This window comes from Pleurodeles waltl, chromosome 3_1, assembly GCF_031143425.1.
Source record: "Pleurodeles waltl isolate 20211129_DDA chromosome 3_1, aPleWal1.hap1.20221129, whole genome shotgun sequence".
Lineage (NCBI taxonomy): Eukaryota > Metazoa > Chordata > Amphibia > Caudata > Salamandridae > Pleurodeles > Pleurodeles waltl.
Genome location: NC_090440.1, coordinates 699,073,210 through 699,100,507, shown reverse-complemented (window position 1 = coordinate 699,100,507; position 27,298 = coordinate 699,073,210). Strand labels below are relative to the sequence as shown.

At 45.8% G+C, this 27,298-nt stretch overlaps 1 protein-coding gene across 2 annotated transcripts in view; it reads right to left on the bottom strand.

The window, feature by feature from the left end:
• The window catches only part of KPNA6 (karyopherin subunit alpha 6), a 400,095-nt gene that overhangs the window by 346,547 nt on the left and 26,250 nt on the right, over positions 1-27,298 (bottom strand). For both annotated transcript variants that reach the window (XM_069223331.1, XM_069223332.1), the window contains one exon: positions 4,375-4,508. In XM_069223331.1, the coding sequence (XP_069079432.1) occupies positions 4,375-4,508 (134 nt within the window). The remainder of the gene's footprint in view (positions 1-4,374; positions 4,509-27,298) is intronic.

The following is a 27,298-nucleotide window of genomic DNA, read 5'->3' as shown; positions in this document are numbered from 1 at the left end:
GCCCTTTTTTGGTATTCCTGGGGAAGATGGTCTACGAGAAGTTGCATCTCATCCCAGTGTGCGCGGTCATATCTGGCCAGCAGCGCTTGAGAATTTGCGATGCGCCACTGGTTGGCTGCCTGTGATGCCACTCTTTTTCCTGCCGCATCAAATTTTCTGCTTTCTTTGTCCGGAGGTGGGGCGTCGCCAGATGTATGGGAATTTGCTCTCTTGCGAGCTGCCCCTACTACTACGGAGTCAGGTGGTAACTGCGAAGTAATAAACACTGGGTCTGTGGGTGGTGGTTTGTATTTCTTATCCATCCTTGGGGTGATGGCTCTTGATTTTACGGGCTCTTCAAAAATTTGTTTTGCGTGCCGTAACATCCCTGGTAGCATTGGGAGACATTGATATTGGCTATGTGTAGCCGAGAGGGTGTTAAATAAAAAATCATCCTCTATAGGATCGGAATGCAGTTGGACATTGTGGAATTCTGCAGCCCTAGCCACCAGTTGCGAGTATGAGGTACTGTCCTCTGGCGGTGACGGCTTTGTGGGGTATGAATCGGGATCATTGTCCGGCACTGGGGTGTCATATAGGTCCCAAGCGTCTTGATCCTGATTATCTTGACTTATGGTAGTTTGCGCTGGTGAGTGCATTTGTGGCGGTGTTTGTGCCGGCGATGCCTGTTGTGGTGGAGAGGGCGGAGGCGTGACTTTTTTAACCACTTTGGCTTGTGGTTGTGCGTCATCCTTAAGAAGTCCGATCCTTCTTTTCCTTATTATTGGGGGAAGGGTTGATATCTTCCCTGTGTCTTGCTGGATGTACAGTCTCTTTTGTGTGTAGTCTGATTCTACACTTTGGAGCTCTTGTCCAAATCTGTGCATTTGGCCACTTATTCCTTGTTCCTCTGTGTAGGATGAAGGTGTGGAACTTTTCGGCGCCGAGAGAGAATCTTTTTTCGGCTTCGGCACCGACAGAATTTTTGTGGATTTCGGCAGTGTGTCTCGGTGCCGAGGTTTTTCGGTGCCGGCATCTTGTTTTTGCCTCTCGGAGCCGCTATCTTGGCTCCGAGGTTGCTCCATGGCGGTCCCTCGACCGGAGTCGGGTGTTTTCGCTATGGGCGTGCCCTTTTTCGGCGCCTTCGACGGGTCGCCGGTCTTATGGGTCGAGCCATGGCCTGTTGGCAGTGGCATCCCCTGGGCTTTTGTCTTCTCGATGGTTTTAATTTTCGACGTCTTACTCACTGTTTGTTGCTGTTGTTCGACGTCGGAGTCTCCGGATTCTGATTCCGGAACCGAGAAAGTTTCCTCTTCGTCGTCGAAACGTTGTTTTGTTGGCGTGTACGCCATTTGTAGACGCCTGGCTCTTCGGTCCCGGAGTGTTTTTCTGGACCGGAAGGCTCGACAGGCCTCACAGGTATCCTCCTTGTGCTCGGGGGACAAGCACAAGTTACAGACCAAGTGCTGATCTGTATAAGGATACTTACTGTGACATTTTGGGCAGAAACTAAACGGGGTCCGTTCCATCGGCTTCGATATTGACGCGGTCGGGCCGACCAGGCCCCGATGGGGGAATCGAAGCTACCCCAAAGTCTTCCGATGATCGGTGTCGATGTACCTAACTATCCCGATACCGAACGGAACAATACCGACGCTTTCTTCCGAGATTCTGACTAACTTTCCGAACCGATACACAGAGCGAAAAGGAATACGTCCGAACCCGACAGCGGAAAAAAACAATCTAAGATGGAGTCGACGCCCATGCGCAATGGAGCCGAAGAGGGAGGAGTCCTTCGGTCCCGTGACCAAAAAAGACTTCTTCGAAGAAAAACAACTTGTAATACTCCGAGCCCAACACCAGGCAGCGGACTGTGCTAAACATGTGTATCTGCAGCGACATATGCCATCGAACATTAGGATTACCCAGGGCATGGCGATGGTGGAAGACAGTTGTACTGTTCACAGGCGCCCCTCTGCTGGGCTTGGGCCAAGTTCCCAGCAGGACATCAGTCAGGGCTTCATTGAAGGGCAATATGGGTTTGGACAAGGAAGCCCCAGGCTGAAGAACTTCATCAAGAGGTTAGTCTTGACAGCCACGGGAGGAAGTTCGAGGTCAAGTACCTCCGCTGCTCTCTCCACCACCATTGCGTTAGATGCTCCCTCCTCATTAGCCACGGTAGGTGGAGAGAGCAAGTACGTCCACTAGCATCTACTAGTTCCTCATACCAGTCCAATAAAGTTGTGATCTCTAACTGGTATTTCAAAGGGCCCAGTGACTCCTCCCACTCTTTCCCCATGCCTGGCTGCTTCAGAAAATGCTCAGGCAATGACCTAACACCAATGGCCCTCCCAGAATCTGTGTCGAGCAACGCCGTTCCGATCAGTCGGCAGGGATCAGAATGGGCCTGGCACTTCCGGTGGGCGTCAGAAGCATCGTTGTCTGGACCGGCGCTGGAGAAGGTCACGTTGGCACGGCGGGCATCGATCCGGATCCTTGATCAATTCCACAAGACCCCATCAGAGGAGAGACCAGAACTGCTGACGGGGAACCTATTGGGGCCTCCTCTGACGTCATAGGGCCCAAAGGTGCTCTGGGGGGGGTTGGCCCGCTTGAATACTTGGCGCATGGCCTTGGGGAACTCCTTTATTTGAGCAGGGGGGTCACTCCAGGAAATGGGCGGGGGCTCTGCAGAACCATGCCCAGAACACCAATGATACGAGCTCGCCACGTCAGCTGACAGATGAAGAGAAGTTGAAAACCTCTTCAACTTCTTTTGTTTTTTTAGCCTCTTCCGCGAATGTCCCGAGGACTTCGAGCAAGAGAAGGAGGACAAGGGCCTCCTGGAGTGGTCCCGCGACCCCGTCTTGACCGGTACCGAGATGTCCTAGGAGTCAGTCAAAAAGGTGTTGAATGCTAGGACGCAAGCAGCTTTAGAGACCATTCCCTTTAAAGCTTTCAGCACCATGGCCTGGCAGCTGGAGCTTGACCGAGTCATAGTCTCCCTTGAGACACCATAAGCACACCAGGTGTGGGGCCATTACCGACCTGGCACAGTGACAGATGCCTCACTGCTTAAACCCTACCTTCCTAGATGACATTCTCAACACACTTCTCAAAAAATATTCACAAAATGACAACAACAAAAAAGCCGGTCAAAAAGAGACAGAGGGGTAGCTCTTCTCCAGATAGGCCCTAACTGGGAGAGAAAAAAAATACGCCTGTGCGCCTGGGTGGAATCTATACAGGTGACTGTGAGGTCTCTTCTGCCGCCAACGACGCCATGCAGAACCGAACAAAGGCACCTAATGGTTAAAGGGGTACTACTCATGCAAAAATCTTCCAGATCCAGTCTGACACCTGGGGAAATTCAAAGGTAAGGGATCTACAGCTAGAAGTCTTTATCAGATATGTTGATAACTAGCCATTCTGCTAAGGAGGAGGTGGTAACACCTCCGTCTAGGAGCAGGCTTTGTATCTAGCTTCAAAGAGCATGGGCTCTCACCTCCAGGGGGTCAGAAACTCGTCTGTGGTGGCCAGCTGGTCAGGCTTACAACATTATATATACCAATATCAGAACAACCGCTTTTAGACCCAGTGTCTTCTGAAGACTGGTGTTGCCCAGTACATATCACATCCCAATAGCCACAAAGACTAGTGAGTCAGAACATCAACACAATCACATCAAACTCCAGTATAGGAAAGAAGGTGTCAAGCACACACAGTTTGGGGGCATTTGGTAGGATGTTGAGGTATGGCGTTACAAAAAGAGACTAAGATATGGTTTTGTCCACCAGTTCTTGAAAAGCACAAATTGTAGCATTGTAGCAGACTTCACTAGGAGGACACAAAGGGGACCACATCTTTAAACAACAGTTCAGACTCAAAAATACACTTTATAGTTTTGAACATCCCTATAATGTGGGGATCCAATTGGTGGTTAGTTTTCACAGTAGCAAGTTTATTTATTGTCTATCCTCGTGAATGCGTTAGAAGTTAAAATTCTACTGCTATCTGGTGGGAGGTTTCTCATTACATCAAGAGGCAGCTGCTGTTAAGGTGCTCTATACAAATTATCCAGGGCACCAATCAAGTCTGAATCTGTGTTCAGTCAGATTCATCCACTGATTCTCAGTAGTCACGAGAGTTAATGCCGCTCATGTGTCAAGTGACTATCTATGCAGACCAGAAAGGCCCTTGGAGGAGCTGAAATCTGAATTTCAGCAGGAGAAAGTTAATGCTTCTTTCTGCAGAGCTGAATTGCTCTCACATCCTATATAGAGGGACATCTTTATTAACTCTCTCAAGCATGTCTCTCAACCTTTCAATAATCATCCACTAGCAATGTGCTGTTCCTGCTATTTCTCATGTTGTCTTCTTCTGGCCGAACCATACCTGTTGCTCTCTCTTCTGTTTTCGAAGCTGGATGCCTTCCTCCTCCCGCCTCCGCCGCATCTCCTCTGTATTTAGTGCTTTGTTCTTGTACCTTTTTATGCGGCAGGTATCTTTCCCGGGGCTTGCCATGGTATCTGTGGAGAAAGAGGTACAGTTGATAGTTCATTCACCATAAGGATTTTAACCCAATTTAATAACCATGCTCTATTCCGACTATTGCACAGACGTCTCAAGAACCACAGGGAAATATTTCAATATCTTAAATCTTAACATTGCCTAACTTCATCACAACCATTCATCTTGACAGTCACTGCACTTTAAGATCGGAAATAACCAAGCTATGGCATACCAGGCTTTTCAAACTAATCTTGCAAGCTGGTGAAAATCAAGGGTGTGACCATTTTCATTTAACAGCAGTTTAGTCTGGACCACCAAAACAAGCTCCACATAGCCGGTACATACCTCTGGCAGACAAGTACATAATTGGAAAAGTCATATCCAAACTGACAAATATTCCATACATTAAAATTGTTTATTTTAGAAAGACAAACTAAAATCAATGCAAGATCATAGTCGATCCCCAAAGAAAATACATCAAGATGAGTATTTTGACAATATCAGCCCAAATCAATCACCTCTGCTTAAACTCACATGGGGTGTACACATAACTGAAATGGCTCATCTCTAAAATATGCACTGCACTTGTCTTGAGGTCTTGAATTCTTAGAGCAGGAGGGGCACGCTGCACTTTACAATGTGAACCCCTAAACAAAATATTTACTACTATGACTCCAAGGCACGGAGGAGCAGTGATATGTACTTCCATGTGCTGGCTAGAAAGTCTCCAATACACAGGTGTAGCGAGGCCCGTGCTGATAGTTCATTCAGCACCTTCAAAAATCCATGCCCCAGTGGGCGTGGTGGACACTAGCATGATGCAGACATGCTGGAGGAGAGCTCCAGGTCAGGGCATGCTGAGAAAAAAATCTGACCGCTGCCCAGAGCCCAGACAGTCATGTATAGATGGTGAGGCTGTAAAAACCGTCTCTGCAGTCATTCAAACTTCAAAAATGATTCTATAGAATCTTGGTGTTCCGCATCAACAAGTGGGGTCCATCTTGGATGGCAAGACTTACCAGTAGAAACTCACAGGGACAGTGGGCCTCGCGCACCTGTTAAAATTGGCCTGTCCAGACAGAGGGAGTGTGACAGAAGCTGCACCCGCTAAGAGGAATGGAAAGCCTCACGGCTTGACCTTCGACTGACGCATCTTATCAAGCCTGCCTGGTTTGTTTGAGCTGTGCATCGGCCTCATGGAAGCAGCAAACTCAACATCTATAGCTCTACTGAGGCTCCAAGGGTGACACTTCACTTAGTAAGAGAAACAACATGCTTGAGTTATACATCCCAAGTGTCCCGTGCTATCACCGAGAAACTCCTCCCTGTCAATCACTGGCAACAAGGTGAAGAGGACGCAGTTACAAGGCCTGGAGGTAGGCAACCCAAATGTGCAGCAAGGCGCCCAATATAACTGACAAGACTTTCATGCTGGAAAAAGACACCAAGTCATACTAGCGAGACAAAACTGGGGTGTAGTCAGGCACATGGAGGAGATGAGGACATTTGAGACAACACCTCTAGGAAAGCAGAGTGAGCTCTCATAAGTGGGGCTGCATCTGCCATAACCACCAGTGAGGGGGTTGGGGTGTTCTGATTGATCTCGTTTTATAGTTTACGTCACTGACCTCAGAGGTACACTAAAAAAGCGTCAGAGCCTAACAGCCAAAAACCTCAAGTTGTGCTGGTCCTGCACGTGCGCAAAACATCCTAGCCAGCAAAACCACCAAACCCTGCCACAGGAAGAGGCTGTCATGCCGTCCTCAGAAAAATGTACAGATCAGCAGGCCCTTACTAAAAAGGATATTTAATTGTGTCTGCCGGATCTTCAACAGCAACGCACTAAAACATTATCTCAGCAACTTCAAAGCATTAAATCAGACCTATACAAGCAGCTGGTGTATCAGACCAAGGACATCCAAGCAATGAGAACTAGGGTAGGAGGTAATAAGAACTCTCTCTCAATTATACACTATTTCCAGCGAAACTCAAGCAATAATAGCTAAAACGAAGGATGATATGGAGGACTTTGAAAGCAAATGTGATGATCCAGAGGGCAGGTCGAGAAGCAACACTGTGAGAATTTGCAATGTACGAGAACACGTGGAGGGAGCAGATCCTGTGGGATTCTGTTCTAGACTTTTCGCTCATATTCTAGGAACAGGCGCCCCAGCAACCATCGCAAATGTTAGGACCCATACAGTAAGGCAGCTCTGCGACCCCGAGACATGATAGCTAAGCCGGGATCATTGGACATAAGGGACATAAACTTAGGAGCAGTGACAAAAAGCCATAGAATTTGAAAAGTGCACAATAGAGCTGCATTCAGACGTTTATGATGCTACTTTGCAAAGACGGTGGACTCTGGCTGAGGTCGTCCCTAAACTAAGGCACTGCCAAATCAAATACAGATGGGTGAATCTATCTGCTCTGATGTGAGAACTGGGGCCAATAATAAAATGATCAAATCATTTGAAGAAGAAATAAGATGTGTTGAAAATGCAGGGACTATTGAAAGACATAGAAGGGTTTTCCATAACACACAACGCGTACAGCAACTAAAAGATGGGAGAGAAGAACAAACGGCAGTCCCACAACAGTGATAGAGGGAAATGTCCATCAAAATGATAGCCGGGGGCTGGGACAGCAGCTGTAACCAATGGCAAGAGCCAAAGAAACTCATGTCATGACAGAAGACCACTAAGAGAATTGGCAGTAGATAGATAGAGAGTCAATTGGCCACAGATGTGACTCTCTAACACACCCAAAAATGTTTTACCTAAGGACTTTCAGGGCTTGTAGGGTATATTATTAATGGTATTTAATGTTTTTTTCCAATAAGTTGAATTAGAAGTTTAATGCAGGGGATGGAAACGACTTGATGCATCCAACTGGTACAACTGGTTCACAGAGACAGAATAGTGTGCGGACCTCAGAGCTTTTCGGGAGACTGGAACTTGACAGATATTGTAATATTGACACTCCTATCTTGGAACGTTAGGTGCTTAATGCCCCTGTCAACCGACATAGGGTAAGCCAAGCCATACATAATGAATCTCCAAACATGGTTTGTCTACAGGAGACATGTCTACTGGTGAAAAACACTGGGCTTATGTTTAATACATTCTCCCCTGTGCAATATTTTGCATATAAGAAAGCCAGAGAGGCAACAGTAGTGGTTCATAATCTACTTCCACTGGAGATAAAGTATATACCGATTCTATAGATGCTTGTTATATAATCATTCTGGGAGTGTTGAGGGGGCAAGACGTGACATGGTTACTCCCTATTCACCAAACGATATTCAAGAGGAATACATATTGTAATTATTGGAAAAGGTGATGAATATACAGCCAAGGGAGAGATTGTGAACATGGGAGATTTTAATTTAGTCCTGCACCCAACTTGGATATGCACCCTCAAGATTTTCACAGAGGAGGGGGAGTGCCCCAAGCTCTCCTGGAGCAACTAACCACCTCAAGATCGTTAACTTTTAGATAAACAGACACCCTAAGAGTGAGGAGTTAGTCTGTAATCCCCCCACCCTATACTCCCCCCCACCCCCACACACACACAGTCACAGGTCCTCCTCAAGCATAGACCAGGCCTCAGTGCTCTCTCAGCCTATTAAAGTAGACATACGTCTCATAGCAATATCAGAGCATACCGGAGTAACTAGAGATCCCGAGTGGGGGAGGGCAGCATGAGGAGAAGTTCCTGAAGAATCAATCAAAATATTATAAAACATAGAAGTTACACGAAAGAGCTCAAAGACCAAATTGTAGGATACTTTGCGATCCACCAGAACTCAGGCATACTCTTGGCAATAATCTAGGAAGCCTTCAAGGCAGTAATACAGGGAAGACCATCATGATTAAATCCCCCCAAAAAAGACCGCTTACAGGCTGACTTGAAGGTAAAGGGGGAGAATATGAAAACGGGAAACCAATTAAACTACTGAGAGATGACGAAATTACAAAGCAAAAGAATATTTTACTCATTAAAAAAAAAACACAAAAAGCTATACGGAGATTAAAATAAAAATAGATAAACTTCTAGCAGCATGGCTGGGTCATGCAAAAGATGCAAAGCATGTACCTAATGTCAGCCACCTTAATGGATCACTGACGGAGATTAAACAAGAAGAAAAAAGGGAAGCATTTTTAGGGTTATATAGGCATCTACATGAAAGCCCACACCCTATACCGGAAGCTATAGCAAACTTCCTCCAACCACTACCTGTTCTTCCTAGGGAAACGATGTTAGAAGCGGCGAAAGAAATAGTGTTTGAGGAGATGAGGAGTGCACTAGAGGAACTTTCAAGCTCATAAGGCCCTATTCTGGATGGCCTGACAAATGCATTTTTTTAAACCTTTCACAACAAACTAGAGTCCCCATCTTACGACTTTTTTTTTTCTTTGAAAGCCATTCCAGATCATCAGGGAGGTAATGGACTACCTGAAAGAGGCATCCATAACTCTAATTCACAAAACCAGGTTAACCCAGGGAGCAATGCACTACCTAAACTTCTTTTATTTTTAAAGTCGGACCAAAATATATTTATGAAAGTTCTGGCAAATAGATTAGAGAGATGCTTACCTTATTTAATACATCTAGACCAATTGGGTTTCATGCAAAATGCCAAGCAATTGAAATATTCTAAGAGTTTTCAATGTAACCGAGAGAGAATGAGAAGGAGAGAAATATCCTGATGTTGATCCTAGCAATAGATGCAGAAAAGGCTTTTGGTCATGCAGAATGGCATTTTCTATCCGAGATTCTTCATAAGACTTGAATAGGCCCGGATTTACAAAAATGAATATGGGGTAGCTGTAAGACCACCAGTAGCAAAGATCCATATAACTGAGGAAAGAACACCCACTTTCCCTCTTTCTCATGGTACACGCCCTTTGTCTCAACTTCAAGTTGATATCATGGTGAAACCACTCGCTCAGTTGATCTGACAATTCACGTCTGTGCAGGGCATGCCCTTTGGGGGGCATACAGCATAAATCCAGCTCTATGCAGATATGTCTTACTCACAGACTCAACTGTCTCTATCCAGGTGGTATTGTATCTATGGCATGTTTATGAGCAGACCTCTGGCTTCAAGAACAATTCCACCAAATCATAAGTCTTGGACATTAGACTGGTGTCGGGTATAGAGAAGAAAATAATGTCAAATTCACCCTTTAAATGGGCCAAGAAATTGATTAAGTACCTGGGAATGTATCTGACCCCATCACTGGGGGACATCTATTAGGCAAATTACCCTCATTTGATTAGACACATAAAAGCAGATCTGACGAAATGGGGACCTCTCTTTCTCTCGTAGACTGAGTGCAAAACCACACTGAAAGTGAACAATCTTCCCTGTGGCCACCTGCTCAAGCTCCAACGGTGATTATTGCATCTCAGGAATTCACCCAACTGCAATCTGCATTTAATAAATCTATAAGCCAAAATAGCAGACTTGGTTTAAATAGGAAAATCCTGCAGAGCAGCAGGCAACTGGGAGGTTTGGGTAACAGATCTAAAAGCCTGGTACGCAGCAGCCCAGTTGAGGACAGTATCTGAGGGACACTGAAAAACTATGGCCACATATGGAAAGGAATCTACAGGGTGGATCAATTTGAGATATTTTGCTGCACCTTAGATAGACCAGACCTAAAGTGGATTAGGTCTCTAACATAAGACCCCCCCCCCCAATGGTGGTGAGGGATTCCTCTAATAGATTGTCCTCTAACATTTTTATTCACGTTTACTTCTTTGCTTTGTAACCTCTTTTTACACCGACTTTGGATAAATCCCGGTTTGAGACATGGAGGGAGGGAAATTGTAACATGATAAGGGATATGTTTCAAAGGGGATTCATTAAAACATTCAACCAGTGTAAAGTAGAGTACAAATTGAGGGAGCCAGATACTAGCTATTTCCATCTCCGACAGTGGGTAATGCAACCCAGCAATAGAGGCAGCGAAGGGAGCATTCATGCCCTTCGAAAAACCTTTTTTTTTTTCAGCTTATGAAACAACCAGGGGAATTATATCAGCTTTATATAGAACACTAACTTTGAGGCAATGATCACATAAATGGCAATACATGCACAGGTGTGAGACCTTCTTAGGCACAGATATAGAAAAGTCAGAATGGATGAATGTAGGAAGCTGGCCTGGAGTGTGGTGAGTACCTAAGGTACTTACAACTTATACCAGGTCCAGGTATCCCCTATTAGTGTAGTGTAGGCAGTGTATAGAAGTCAGGTTCTCTAGAGGTAGCTGCGGCTGAGCAGCCAAGGCTGATCTAGGAGACATGCAAAGCTCATGCAATACCACTGCAGTCACACAGCACTTACACACATGAAAGAAAACACTCAGTTTACAAAAATAAAGGTACTTCATCTAGTGACACAATTATCAAAACGTAATAGAGAGGCAACCCTCCAATAGGAGGTAAGTAACGCGCTAGATATGAATACTACTGTAGGAAAGTGCCATTGTCGGCATGGTTACCCCCTCACTTTTTGACTGATATTGAAGCCAACTTTGATTGAAAGTATCCTGGGATCCTGCTAACTAGGCCCTAGGACCAGGATTATTTCACAAAATATGTAACTTTATTTCTACAATTGGCACACCCATGGCACACAGTTAAATCCCTTGTAAACGGTACCAATGGCCCTGTGGGAAGGGAAGGTCTCCAGGGGCTGCAGCATGTATTGTGCCACCCTGGGGGGGGGGGCCATCACCAAGCACATGCACACTGCCTTTACAACAAGCCTTGGTAGCTGCAAGAGACGTGGTGCATGGGGAGTACTGTCCTGCATGGGAAGGTGAGGACTTACCTCCACCAAAGTTGGACAGCTGGTAGAGAGGACCAAGGGGACGACTCCAGACCACCACCCGTGATGCAGGATACATGCAGCTCAGGATGAGAGGAGATCCACGCAGCCGGTCGTCGTTGCAGTTAGTGCCTGCAGATGCAGGGGAGTGACTCCTTCACTCTAAGGGAGATTCCTTCTTCCTTCCAGTGCAGACTGAAGACTTGCCGTCCTCAGAGGATGCACAGCCGGGGAAATGTTTCAGAAGCTGGAAGGAGCCATGGAAACAATGTTGCAAGCAAGTCTTCATCGTGGATGCAGATTGTCGGTTCCTGGAAGGTCCAGCTGCGGTTCCAGTGGCTAGAAGTCGAAGTATAAGTTGCAGAGGAGTCCTGCTGGAATCTTGCAAGCCGAATCTGAGGACCCACCCCAGAGGAAGACCCTAAATAGCCCTGAAAGTGGGGGTTCGGCACCTAGCAAGGAGACCACCTACCAGGAGGGGGCTCTAACATCACCTGCCTGACCTGGCCACTCAGATGCTCCCAGGGGCCCCTGCCCACCTTGGATTCAAGATGACAGAACCCAGGGACCCTCTGGAAGAGCTCCGGGCACCACCCCTGGGGCGGTGATGGACACGGGAGCAGTCACTCACCTTTCCATTGTCCAGTTTTGCGCCAGAGCAAGGACTGGGGGTCCCTGAACCGGTGTAAACTGGTGTATGCATGGAGGGCATGCCCTTCAAAGCATACAATTGGCTTGGGGAGGCTACCCCTCCCAAGCCATTTAACACCTATTTCCAAAGGTAGAGGGTGTTAACCCCGCCCCCAAACCCTCCCAAAGGAAATCCTTTGCTTTGCCTTCCTGGGCTTGAGCTGTTCAAGCAGCAGGAGGGCAGAAACTTGCCTGAGGGGTGGCAGCAGCCTGGGCTGCCCCGAAAACCCCAGAAGGCTGGTAGGAGTAATGCTGGGGGTCCTCTAAGGAGCCCCCAAAGTGCATGGAATCATTCTTCCAACTCTGGCAACAGTATTGGGGTATAATTCCGACATGCTTGATATCAAACAATAGTCCCAATACTGACAAAGAGAGCCTTTTTACTGAGATACACAGACTATGTACAGAATGAAGCGCATTTAAGATTATGATGGTAACTGGTGATTTTACCATGAATGGGAAAGGCAGCAGGTCCCACTCTTCTCTCCAACAGCATCAACCCCCAGTGCCAACTGCTAATACTCAAATGGCAACACTCCCAATTTCTACTACATAATCAGAAATATTACATACCTAAGTTCTATAAGAAGCAAGGCATAATATTGAATTTCTGCCCCCATTAACAAAATAAGGAAAACAAAATATAAAAATAGCAAGATATACAACAAAACATGCCCCTCAAACTTTCCAGGCTTTTTTTTTTTTTTTTTAAACCTTGAACCCATGCTCGACTCATCATCAGCAAACATGTCCCCTGAGTAGTAACGGATTGTCCACTCGGAACTACCTGTTCGCTAGACGATAAAACACCCAAATCGGGGAACACAGACTCACAAATTCCTCATTACACACTTCTGGTCTCCATTGACACTGCTGAGACTCCACACTGATCCTCCATCCACTCACACAACACCATTTAGCAGCTCAACAGCCCCAACATGGTTGACCAATTAGAATCACCCCTCCTGCGTCCCCTGGGTACTGCCAACCTGACAAACAGCCCTGCATACACTTTACCAGGTTAAACACACAATTTTCTCCAGTGAACTCCAAACTCACCCTCTCCTTATATAAGGTTTCCTCTCCTGCAACTCTTGTGTCTCTAGACTTCCCAACACAGCTGAAATTCTCAACTTGTTTTTCAGCTATCACAGTGCGTACCTTGTGCCAGATGTATATCCTCTCCACAACTGAAATGGAGAGAAACCCACAACAGAAGTGAGGTTGGTTCTATGAGTATCATGGCTTTCAAAGCCTTTAGTCACTCAATATCTCCATTGGCTAACACAAACTGTTGTATGTGTCTATATGCTTCAAAGTGGTACACAGACATCTTCTTGTGCTGCACACCACATTTTGCAAAGTCCACCTGAATTTTGTACTGGTACAATCTCAAAGACAAGGTACTCGGGAAGGCCCTCCCTGTAGAACATACCCACTAGAAAAGCTAATAATCCAAATCTGTTGTCCGTTTCCACCAGCTTGCACACAGTCCACTTACAGTAATAATCCACAAGTAACAAGGCAGAACACTTCCTTTTGGTAGGAGCACACAATGGCCCTAAATGTCTATGCCCAACTTCTGCTATGGGCCCTCCAAGAGAGCAACCAGTGACGGGAGTGCAGGACATGGTTTGGCTGAATTATCACTTCTGTTGCAATACTCACAATGCCTCACCACTGTGTCTGACATTTTGTCGAGGCCTGGCTACCAAAAGTGTTCGAAAATAAGTCTCCTGGTAGCAGGGTGCTCACCATGGCACTGGGTGATTATTGTACCCTTCAAAACATGAAGTGGAACTGCCTTATCGCCTCTCATGAGCACCCCACCACACAGCCCAACTCTCCTTGAATCTTAGCAAAGGAAGTCATTTTATCGAAAAATGTCCTCATCTGGCCACCCAGCCTCTGATACCTCTAACTCCCTCAAGAGAATCAGCTTCTGAATCCACTCTTCCTCAGTACAAGTTTCCTAAAGGGGGCCGTAGGGCACTGCAGCGCGGGCCCAACGAGGAGTAAGCCCAATGATGAAGCATGACACCCATTGGGTGTGAGAGGGCACTTGCTTCTACTTATAGAAGTGCCTACCTCCCCTGTGGTGATCCCCTTGGAACAGTGTACCTAATTGTTTTGCACTGTAGCAAGAGGCCTGAGCATTTGTGGCTCACCACCAACTGTTACAGTCCCTGCAGGGGGGAGGTGTGAAGCACCTCCATCCAGAGCAGGCCTTGTTTCTGATCTTATAGAGAGCATAAAGGCTCTCACCCGATGGGGTCTGCACATTTTCTGTTACTGGCAGGCTGGCACCACTGGTCAGTCCTGCACTAAAGGGTTGGGTAAAATACAGGGGGCATCTCTAAGATGTCCTCTGTGTCCATTTTAGAATACATTCAACATTGGAATCAGTGTGGGTTTATTGCGCTGAAAAGTTTGATATCAAACTTCCCAGTCCTCAGTGAAGCCATCATGAAGATGTGGAGTTCATAATGGCAAACTACTAGCCCATGTACCACACTGCACTTACAATGTCTAAGATTGGACTGGAAGGCCTGCTAGAGAGGTGTTTACCTATGCCACAGGCAGTGGGTTGTGAGCACAGCACAGCACCCTGAGAGGGATGCCATGTCAACTTTGCGTTTTCTTCCCCACCAACACACACAATCTGCCATGGCAGTATGCATGTATTTGGTGAAGGGTCCCTTAGGGTGGCACAATACATGCTGCAGCCCTTAGACACCCTCCCTGGTCACAGAGCCCTTGGTACCACTGGTACCTTTTACAAGGGACTTAGCTGAGTGCCTGGGGTGTGCCAAATGTGGGAACAATGGTACAGTTTAGGGAAAGAACACCAAGTGTATGCTGGGATCCTGCTAACCAGGCCCCAGCACCAGTCACATTACCATCAGTTATCAGGCAAAAAGTGTGTGTGGGGGGGGGGGGGGGGAGGGTACAGCAAACAAGGGGCCAGTGTCCTACAACATTCACACTGATTTTTGCTCCTAGTGGCCCTTTGATCTTTTCCACTAACTTTTCCAAATTTTGTATAATCCTACCCAAGTCCACTTGGCACTGTGGCAATGAGTGCAGACTTGGAGTTGCCCGCATTTTTTTATTTTTTTTACTATTAATACTTAGCAGTAGCTGGGCTCTCAAAACCTGGTCATAGTTAGTCTCAAACGCACAGTGATCCGCTCACGTTGCAGGCACAGTAACAAAGGCTTCTATGCTCTTCCTTGCTTAACTAAATAAAATTTTAAACACTCCATAAGTGTTTTAATTTTGCATCCATATTACGTTTCTAGTTGTTTCACAGCATACTTCAAGTCGTTCAATGTGGCAGCAATAACTAATGCCAGAAATAACTTTATCTGCTTTAAACCTTCCCCACCCAAGCAGTTCTTCAATTAAGATAATTTCTTCTGGCAAGCATACTCTTCGCTCTCAAGTACTTTATCAGAAGCTAAAAACATTTCATACCACACACTTCAGTTCAAGGTTGGTTCACCCAGAGTAAAAGAAGGATGGAGTACCCTGAGCATGGCGAGTGCAAATACCCAGTGAGAAGATCAAAACAACAGGCTAAATCAGTTGTCAATGGTGTTCAGAGACATGCAGAAAAGAGGCAAAACTCCCAACAAATATATTCACTGATATCCCGTCCCACAATTAAAGTTGTAAAGAAACTAAAACAACAAACCTAGTCACCATTATCATAAAAAGTATCTTATACATCAAAATGTTACATTGAGAAAGTATTTGTAACAATACTCAACAGTAACTCTAGCCAGAGGAAATTCAAAAGACTAATCTAGACCGAACACAGTAGTTCATTTCTTCTGTAACATCTTTAAAAAATATGCTTCAATCTTTCTTTACCTCTTTTACTTCTTTTCATCCCTTACATGGAGATGGTACTAAGAAAGGGTTAAGATCCATCCTGAAGGAATTGCAACACGCTGTTAAAGAAATTCTTTAAAGAGTGGTGTTGTACACAAACAGTTTGAAGGATCAAAATGGTGCTCCCTGGAGCTGAACACTCCGTGGAAGCCTCAAGAAATGCACTGTGAGAATCATCATATATTGAGAGAACGAGAACACACAAGGTCGCCTTCAATCGGGGAAAAGGACTTCCAATCAGCAGTCAGTACATATCAGACACATCTGGTGACGGAAATACACACCCTGTTTGTTGGGGAGAGGTCCATAGTGGAAAGCGTACACGTTCGAGCCCCAACCAGCCCAAAAACAGACTAACAAAATCACTCTGGCTCACACTTCTATTTCAGCATTCTTGAGGCACCACATCTCTTCTGTATGTCACTGTCATAGTCAAAAAAACATCTAGCTACCAAGGAGAGTGCGAGGGTCTCTATAACCAGCTCATCCTGAGCTCCACCGGTCCACTGTAACCAGCTAATCACCATTGTAGAAAAAGACAAGGGTGCTGATAACTGTTGATTTTAGTGGAAAATAAAAAAAGATGAATGGTTGGAGCCGCAGGAAGTGGCACGTTCCCAGCTTTAATACCAAACTGCTCCAATCATCAATGTCAACTGTTCACAATCAAATGGTAGCACTCCCAATTCTACAGTTCCTTCACATCAAAATTAATATTACATATTGACATTCAATCAGCAGCTGGGCACGATACTACAGACTGGATGCCTGTTTAGTGAGACAAAATGGTTGAGCCCAGTGGATCAGGCGCATGCACCATGGAACCAAAGAGTGCTCACAGAAATTACCCATCACTCTTCATTTCCTCATGAAAGCAATAATATTTATAATTGTGTGCTTATTACCATCCAGGTCTGACAGCATTGAAACAACAGTAGTGGAAATATTACTCCATGGAGCCACCTTATGATAATTAGTATCTGCTTAACACAGGCCTGCCTAGTAGACTAGTTCTCTATTGCAGGTCAGAATTCTAGAAGACTGAGCGGTGGAATCATATTTAAAACACAACTGTTTCATTGACACTCATGTGACCCTTCCATGACATATGCTTTCTTGATACAAATCAAGATACACTGTTTACGAAAGGGATGGTAACCTCACTGGAGGAACGTGCAGAAGTTGCTCAGTTACTTGGTGAGGATGCAGGCTGAGTTACAGGAAAACTAGCAGAACTCCTGACAGGCCAGGACTATTGATAGTGATGTGACACACCTGAATGTACTGGAGACAATGTTTTGGAAGGGGGTCAGACTACCCCCAAATCCTTCCAATGTATCAACAAAATGTTGGCACTTTGGGAATTCTTACTTTGGCAATCCTTTCTCCATCCACCAGAAAAACTCTATTCTCTGTAAAATCTAACTTCCAGAAGAACTTCAACTTTATCATTTTCCACGCTGACATTTGACCTTCCTCCCTAGAGTTATGCGTGGTAGCATTTCCTGTGAAGTCTATGTTGTCATTTTTTGCAAAAGGTAAGCTTAGCAACCAATATTTACGATCGATGATGTCTTGGTTGTTTCACTAGACCTTTCCGAACTTCCCGGTCCTAAGATTTTGACAACTGCAACATGTGTCTCAAAATGAGCTGTCTACCTATTTAGTCTTTTAGATTCGCTAAAGAAAAGACGGCATAATTTATATTGAATATCTTAAAAACATTCTTTAAAATAATCAATTGAGTGTCTTGTCTTAAGGTCCTCAAGTTTCCTTTTGTGTCCAAATTATCACAAAGAAATTGAATGCCCATTGATGTTTTTTGCATGTTATACTGTGTTTGTTTCCGTAGTTGTATCAGGTTTCCCAAAGGGTTAAACTTTTAAACAAAGAGGGACATATATTTCAAGAGACATTCACTTAGCTGTGCTGCATTTAGGCAGTACTCGACTGCACCTTGGCGTTTTCATACTTTTAGCCTTAAAAATGTGCGAGTTCTCAAAAGGTTTCTTAAACAGTAATTTTTTAGATGAGCGTACAATCTCAAGTGCGGTCTCTTTTTTCTGATTCTCATAATTTAGATGTTCAGTCCCTTTCTCCCGAGAGCATGCTCTAATGATAAGCTCTTAGAAGGATCAGGTTGAATCTTATTTGTATTAAATCTTTTCTTTTTGTTTTTGAGTCAGTGGCAGATCAAGATATTTTTGCTTTGACGTCTTTTAATAAGGTTTAAGCCCCATCAAGACATATGATCTTTTCCCAACGTCAGTCATGTCTTCATTGAAGGTTATCAGTTTAGCTTGTTTTTCTTATCAGTTTAGCCAGCTGTATTATTGGTATCTGTTTCTTCCTATATTTTCCTAAGACTCAGCTCTCTTAAGGCTAGGGCTAAATAAGCAGTCAGTGGATTTTCTTCTTGTGTTACTGCTTGTCACACCAGTGCTATCAAGGATTTTGGGGGTGAAGTAGGAAGCGTCTTAGTTTTAAGCAGTAGGTCACATAGTTGGTGCAAAGCATGTGCATCTGTTTTGGAAACTTGAACATACTTGGCGGGACATAACTGGAGTATCCTCTGGGAGCCAGGTGCGACAAACACTCAGAGTACGCCCTGCTTTTTTTTTTTTTTTTTTTTTTTTAAACTTGTTCCCACAATTAGATAGTGAGAGAAAGATGCTTAGCTACACTCTCCCAAACTATACCGCTATACACATCAAAGTAGCTAAGTCACCAAAATTATAGTCAGAGGAGATCCAAATTTGTTCCTTCCGGCGTATCAATGAACTACACTACAGTCAGCCTATGAATTCATCCAAGAATTGGAATAGACACCTCACCCACTGATCGTGGCATGCTTCATTAAAGGAAGTCTATCCAGACCCTGGTAAGATGATACTACCAGAGCGGACGCAACCAGAATTCTTGGGAGTACTTATATAAAACTTCAGCTGGATAAAAGCAGGGATCCAGATCTTTTTATAAAAATACCTATTGGTATACCCCAAAGGAATCCTTTATTACAGGGTACCCAAAGGTGTGAATAAAAACTAGATTTTGTTGGGGCTCACATAGGATTATGGTCCCTTGAAACATTGTGCCCAAGGCAACATGATTGGGCCCTTCTCAATGAGCCCTATGGGTCTAGGGGCCTTTGTCAGAGCTGTTGTAACTGTCCCGATCACTAAACCATCTCAAAACATACATGTGAGGCCTAATGCTCTCGCCCGACACTGGAGGGTCTCACCTTCCAACGTACCCTATTTCTGGGTAGTTCATATGTCATGCGTGTCCGGTGAGGGGTGTCTTACTGTAGACACACATTTGTCCTGCCAAGGGACCCTGCCCAGGAAGGTTGAAGAATGGTTTTTCGGCGGTTCTATGGCAGAATCCATAGGTGCAGTGGTGATGTTTGTATCCTTGATATCTGGGTCAGACTGACAGTTGGGCTGTTTGTGAATTCACTCCAGACAGTGACACAGAAGGGAGCTAAGGTGCGTCCTGCATATCTTAATGAGTCTTCATGGACTACAGTGGGAGGGAGGAGCGGTCACCTGCACTTGAAAGGGCTGTGCCTGTCCTTTCACAATACAGTCTCCAACTTCCTAGTGTGTGTCTAGGGGCAGGGCAAGGAAGAGGCAAGGTCTTGTGCACTACAAAGACTTTCCATTGATGTTTGCCTACTTCAAAGGCAGAAATGAGTATAAGCACTGGACTGCTGACCCCACTACTTTGGATTACTCTGCCACGGAGAAGAGCTGGATGTTTGAGGAGGACCAGACACTCTGCCTATTGCTTTGCTATGCTGGCCTGCTGCTGCTACTTCTGCCCTAGGAATAAAAAGACTTGACTCTGCTGTGTATCCTGCTTGTGAAGATTCTCCAAGGGCTTGGACTGAGCTTGCCTCCTGTTAAGAAGTCTCAGGGACATCAAAGACTTTACCTGCCAGCATCTGGGTACTCCTGCTAAGGGCCCTGACTTGCCAAGTGGTGCCAATCCACTTCCTGGGCCCTTGGGAGGGAAAGCTGGCTTGAAATAAACAAAAAACAGGCATTCCGACTGTGGACGAGTCCAGAACCAGTGCCGCTGCACGACTCTGCGCCGCCGCTGCCTGAAACTCAAAGCTGTGATCCCCGCGGGACTGAGGGCAAGCATTCAGACAAGGGAGGTTTCCACGGAGTGGCTGGTAGCAATCCCAAAGGCAACAGCGGGTGGGAGGGAGGTGCTGGGTCAAGCACACAGGAAACATGGGAGTGAGGTGCTGGAGGCAAGCAGATTGACACAGAGGGTTAGCCAATGGGGAAAACATGGAGGGGGTAGAAGTACATGAAGGAGACAGCTAAGAAATACACACCTGTAGAGTGCTTAAATACAAAGAAAAAATTGCGCCTAACAAAATGAGCACTGGAAAGGCATTATTTGTCCATGCTCCAGAGGAGGGGCACAAAAATGAAGATGAAGGAAACTTACAGCAGCTGACCAATAACAAGCAAGTAAACAAGAGTGACAATGAAGCCAACCAATGGTAAAACAATGGGCAGTCTCTAAGCCCACTGTTAGAAAACAGAAGATACGGCAAGAGACAGTGTCTTAAGCAGACATAAAAAGGGTTGGTTGGTAGAATTTCCTAGAGACAATTAGTTCTTTATGTTGACTGTCTGACAGAAGATGCTCCTCTCAGAAAGAAAAAAATATATATAATATATATATATATATATATATATATATATTTTTTTTATTTATTATTATTTTTTATTTTTTTTTATTTTTTAAGTCTTTGGCGTCACTTCTTCTTGGGTTCACGGTACTCAAGTCTGACACTACAAGACACACTGGTTAGTTATCTGTTTTCTTTAAGAATTTTCCAAAGGGCTTATTCTCTTAAAAACACTCTTTTCTGTTTTCTATGACACTCAACCCAAGATGCCACAATGCCGTAAACCGGGATCATGGTGCAAGTATAGTGTCTCATCAACTTGTCTCGTCCCACCATCATACCTGTTTGTTCATCTGCCTGTCCCAAAGTGAACCCCCAGTTTCCCAGCACCATCTTCCATGCCCTGTCAGCCCGCCAGAAGTAGGAACAAGGAGCATGCTGTCAGTGTGCCTGTTTTTTCTTTGTTTTAAGCCAGCTTTCACTCCCAAGGGCCCAGGAAGTGGATTGGCACCCGTTTGGGAGTCAGAGTCCTTAACAGGATTACCCATGTGCTGCCACATGAAATCTTTGATGTAACTGAGGCTTCTTAACAAGAGACTTGACCTAGCACCCTCAGTCCCCTCCAGGTCTCCCTCCATTGCCCATATTGGCCCCACCTGCCGCAAAAAAAAAAAATATATATATATATATATATGCTATGACAGGTATACTGCTGGCTGTGTCATTTTTATTCCACCCCAACATCCGTTGTTATCCATGTTGCCACCCACCTGAAGAAAAAGAAATACAAAAATAAAAATAAACAGAAAAAGAACTATGATGCAGACACATCTGCCCACATCAGTGCTTATTTCCCCACACCGAGTTGTCTGTGATGTCCATCCCATACACCCTCCTTGTTTGTCAATGCCCCACCCTTCCTCCCACAAAAAAAAGAAAACAAAAGCTCTATGACACAGAGAGTGGTGTCTGTGGCATTTTTTTTTTTGTACTTTCAGCTGCACATCATGGCTAAAAAAACATCAACAAAGCCTCTTGTAGGCGAAACAGATTGGCTTTGCCAATGCTTATTTATAATAAAGAACACAAAAGGAGCAGAACAGCAAAGATAAACCTGAAGATTTGTAAGTAATTCCACAAACCACCCACAAAAAAAACATTAAAATTTCTGCTCAAAATGTACAAACCAGACCAAACAACAACAAACTTTCCAGCAACAATAGTTAAAACCTCAATACTGAAGTGACGTGACATGGGAGGTAATTAGATGTTAATTAATAATAACTTGGGCATCTGCAATTCCTCACACTACGTCAAGGAATGGATCTGCAAAAATACACTTTCTTGGATCAGTCATGTGTCCTATCAAGAGGCATACTTGGACGCTAACATCAAAACAGATACATATTGTGACTATGGCTTCCTGAAATGCCAATGGATTAACCATTGTAAAAGTATAATATTCTATTAGAAAACAGCACTTAACATAGGCTTACTTAGCATAACTAGACCACTTTAATAAGAGTGCTTGTCACATTGCAGAAAAGTGCCCGTTAATTTGTTATGCACAAGCTGCACATGTTCATGCGTTTAGTTTGTTTTGAGAAACTCATCAAAATTCAGTTGCAGTTGAAGGTTTCTGTCCCCGTTTAAGAGAAGTAAAATCTGTTTAGCTTCCCCCACTGAAGCGTAGCCTGAACAATGTGTTGCTACATTACAAATCTACGAGTTCAACATCTATTGCCATGTCGATATTCTAAATGTGCAGGAGCAGTTCTTGTTTTTCACTTCGTTTTGCATTAGCAGAAAGTACGTACGCTTTCTGTACCACAAATCAAGTATTTAACAAACCAATGAAAATAAGAAGGTGGTGTTTTCACATTAGTAATGCATTTTTAACATTTCGGTTTTACCTCTTTACGTAACGTTGAGCCTTAAATATAAAATTTTAAATTTCCAGAATATTATTTTTAAAATGTGTTATTTGAAGGGGGCGGGGAGAGCCAACATTATCATTATTTTATTCTTAGGCTTTATAGCAGTCTCACTAGGAATGTCAGATTATAATAAAGCGTTCTATTTATTCTGTCTAGGAAAAGAAGGGTGCTCGCAAAACATGGAACTGGAAAAAGGCTTGTGCGTTTCTCTGAAGATTTAGATTCAGGTGTGCCAGCTTTGCTTGGCTGTTTGAGATCAGCATCAATGGCAACTGACAATGCTATTTATCAGAGTGCTACATTTTTCATGGTACACACGTTAAACATGTTAGTGTATCATTCCATGGAGGTAGTTTTAACACAAACTAGAACACAGCACCTAACTTAAGGTTGCCTAAATATTAAATTGCAATACTTCCAGCACCGAAAATATCAGTTATAAGGTGTAGTATTTTAAATCCTGTTAGTGTTACTTTACCAAAGGATGACAATGAGGAGGATGTTCATGATGTACGATTGTCTTGATATAAGAGCTGACTGCCAATACAAGTGCTTGCTGAATAGCCAGAACAGTGAATTTCACAATTTATCGAGTGCTGCTTTGACGAAGTTCATTATTTTGGCCAATTGTCAAAGCAGGTCTATAGGACTCCAGCTGGGCCACCAATATGAAATTAACCAGATATTCTTTATTTCTTGCAAGCTTTGAAATTGCCATCAAAGATAGCCGCTGTGGGGCATGGCCAGACGCCAACACGAACAGACATGGCTCAGTGAGCTCCTGCCTGCTGATCCCCCATCAATTGCCATCTCTTATCCTGCAGGACCCAAGATTCCCCAAACCACTGTCAAACTAGTAGATCCTAGCATGCAGGAGGGCTGGGCCTTTTTGGATGCTCGCCACAGTGCTCTGCACCATGGGACGAGGCCGGTTGCTGCTCGCCTTGCTGACTTCGGTTGCCTCAAAATGGCACCCTATGGCAGCTGAGTACCTGACAGCCTCGCAAGGTGCGTGTGGCCAGCACGCACTAAAGTTATAGGGGAGCCCTGCCGTGCCTGCCTCCCTGCGCAGGACACCAGAGTATCGAGCAGACCAGCCGCTGGCAGTGAACTCACCCAGAACTGTGGCGGGGGAAAGATTCTACAGCCTTCCTGCTGAGGGCCGAAGTTCAGAGGAGTGCCCTGACAGAACTGAGCCTGCTGCAGCAAGTGCAACCCGAAAGCCCTGGGGTATCCCCAGCCCCCCCAGCCCTCCCCGCCCCCGGGTGCAGACTCCACAGGGGAACTGACCTCAAGCCCCCCCTGTGATGCTGTGGAGACAACTGCTTGGCCCTAGAAGTCTGTGAAGGCCGTTGCAGCAGCTGGCCTGGAAGGGGGGGGGGGGGGGGGGGGGGGGCATTGGCCCACTTGTGGGAGCAGGTGCTGCGGCTGTTCTTGCCTCGTCGGTACAACAAATTAACAGGAAGCCCTAGGGCCACCCCCACCTCTTCAACCCTCACGAACTGCTGATCGTTTGGGGACGGCCAGGGCCCCTTGCACTTGAAGGCAGCAGCCCAAAGAGGACCAACAGGCCTTGGGAGACTACAAGCAGCAGTGGGCGTGGGTGGGGCCGTCACGGCCCATTCATCGCCAGGCAGGCCCTGCCTGGACTGAGCAAACTGAAGAGGGGTCACGCAGGATCGAAGCCCCCGCCTGACAAATAGCAAAGCTGCACAGAAAGGATCTCCAGCACCAACCGGCCTGGAGCAGACCATGGGGCCCTGGTATCTTCTAATGTGTGGGAGTTGTGAATGGGCCTGGCTTCACTGGGGAGTTGGAGGTGAGGCGGGCACAGAGGAATACGAACAGAGCAGGAAATATCCAGACAGCGCACATTAGATGAGGAGAACACTGTGGTAGTGGGGAAAAGAGGAAGGAAACAAAATTCTGTCTCTCCTACATGGTTGGTGCCCCCTCTCTTGGACAGAGTCCCCTGCCGGACCTTGACCAGCGTAGAGAATCAATCCATAGATGGGTCCTGCCTTTGCCCCACATGGAGTGATAACCCGGGCCTGGTGAGCAGTACATCACTGCACTGCACCACACCTACACCACCATGCGGTAGCGCCACCCTACAACATGCCTTGGACCTATCAAAATACTTAGGAGAGAAACAGATGGCATCTAAGAAGGACCAGGATATCAGGCCCCATAGTGCTACACTGGTGAATACAGAGGGGAGAACAATGAACCAAGAGGGCTTGCAGCTCTTGCGGGTGTCGGGTCCACCCTACAGGACATCCTATAGGCCATTACGGGCTCACGGAAGGCTCTTGGAACTGAAACAGATGATCTGGGAGCTGACCTTAGTCTACTCAAAGATGACCACAGAAGGCTGGCGGAGTGGGTCACAACAGCTGACAAACTCATTCCCGACATTTCCCCAGACTTCTTGCAGATGCAGGCACACCTCACTACTCTAGAGGGCAAGGTCTACACGCTGGAAGCTAGAGCAGAAGACAGTGAGAATAGATCTCGACAAAACAATATACAAGTTATTGGACTTCCGGAGGGCGCTGAGGGCTCAAAGATAGTAGCATTCCTGGAGAAATGGCTAAGGGAGACAATGGCACCAACTGGTCTTTCTTCCTTTTACACACTCGAGCACATCCATCACGTGCCTTCCAAGCTGCCTTAAACGGGGGTGACCATAACACCGGTGGTTGCCTTATTATTGTATTATGGAAACCGCAACCATTTTCTAGCACAGACTAGATCTAAAGGAGACATTCAAATCAGTAACAGCAAAGACATGATCGTGCTTGATTTCACTAAAGGCATCCAAAAGCAATGCGCATCATTCATGGAAGCCAAGAAAGAGCTACGGGCTCAAAGCCTGCACTACGCAATGCTATTCCTAGCCAAACTACAAGTGAACACGTCGGAAAGAGTAAAGTTTTTTCACACCCCCGTGAGGTGTGAGACTGATTAGAAGCCCAAACCACAAGCAAACCCAAGTGGCCAGGCAGCGGGACGCCTGCCGCAATGCCACAGGCAGAGACAACCAAACAACCGAAACAGAGGACCCAGTCTGATGCCAAAGCACAGAGAGCGTGAGGACAGGCACTGGAATCAATAGCAGCAATGCGGAGAGATGACATATGCCCCACACCCTTACTTGACCCAGTTCACCCTGGAAATTCAGTGCCCTTGACCGACTCCGGCTCTGAGACATTAAGCGATCACTTACCTATTATAACACTGCGTATGGCAGACGAACTTCTATGAACATATTGGCAGCCCCCCTACATAACAAAAGGGAGGTGCCTGGCAACATCAACAAAATGTAGACGGCTACAGCTGATCGTTTGAACTTACTGGGTTACCACGAGGCCACCTGGCGTTGGGCCAGCAGCTTATTGGCTAGATGAGGGAATTGCAGGAGCAGCGTCAGAGCACAGGTCGGACTGTCACCCCTACCCCACGAACATATGCTTTTTGTTTTTTCACCAGTATGGATAAGTGGGGTTGCACTGCTTGCCCTGGGGACTGGGAGTTGGGAAGTTACTGTCTCTGTTGAAATGGGGATTTTTCTGCAATGCACCTTTTTGCTACAAATCATGCCCATCACGAGGGGTGGGGGATGAGGGAGTCCACAGAGAATGCGCTCAGTCCTGCCTACCCACAACACACCTCGCTCCCCATGGCTAACAATATGGAAACCAAATTATTAACATGGAATATCAGGGAGATGAATTGGAGGACCAAGCGCATAAAGTGTTTTTACATCTCACTAGGCGGGGGGATTCAAATAGCCCTCCTTCAGGAGACCCATCTAGATGTAAAGGAGGGATTAGCACTGAAACATAGATGGAGGGGGCCAAGTTTACTATACCACTTACTCAGCCTACGTGAGGGGGGCCTTTGTAGGAAAGTACCCTCTTTTTGGCATGGTTAACCCCACTTTTTACCTGCTGTCAGTGTGTTTTGACTGTGTTCACTGGGATCCTTCTAACCAGGATCCAAGTGACTGTGCTCTCACCCTAAATTGGTTGTTCTTGACTTAGTACACCCCACAATTGGAATACTGGTGCCCCCATGCAAGTTCCTAGTATATTGTACCTAGGTACCCCGGGCATTGGGGAATCAGGGTTTCCCCCATGGGCTGCAGCATGTACTATGCCACCCATGGGAGCCCAGGCAAAATGTGTCGGCAGGCCTGCCATTGCAGCCTGTGTGAAAAGGGGCATGCACCCTTTCACTACAGGTCACTGTACCATGTCACTGTAAGTCATCCCTACGGCAGGCCCTCCGAGCCCAGAGGGAAGGGTGCAAGTACCACTGTGTGAGGGCACCCCTGCATGAGCAGAGGTGCCCCTACGAACTCCAGCTCCATTTTCTTGGACTTTGTAAGTGCGAGGAAGCCATTTTACCGGTGTGCTGGACATGACCTGAGTCCAGCTACATAATGGTAACTCCAAAGCTGGGCATGTTTGGTATCAAACATGTCGGAATCATACCCCAATACTGTTGCCAGTATTGGTTGTATTATTCTGTGCACCCTGGGAGCTCCTTAGAAGACCTCCAGCCTTGCTCCTACCAGTTTGCAGGGGTTTCCTGGGCAGCTCGCGCTGCTGCCAACCTACAGACAGGTTTCTGCTCTCCTGCTGCTTGGTCAGCTCAAGCTCAAGAAGGCAGAACAAAGGATTGTCTTTGGGAAAGGTGGAGCAACACCCTCTCCGTCTGGAAATAGGTGTTACATGGCTTGGGAGGGGTAGCCTCCCCAAGCCACTGGTATGCATTTGGTGCCCT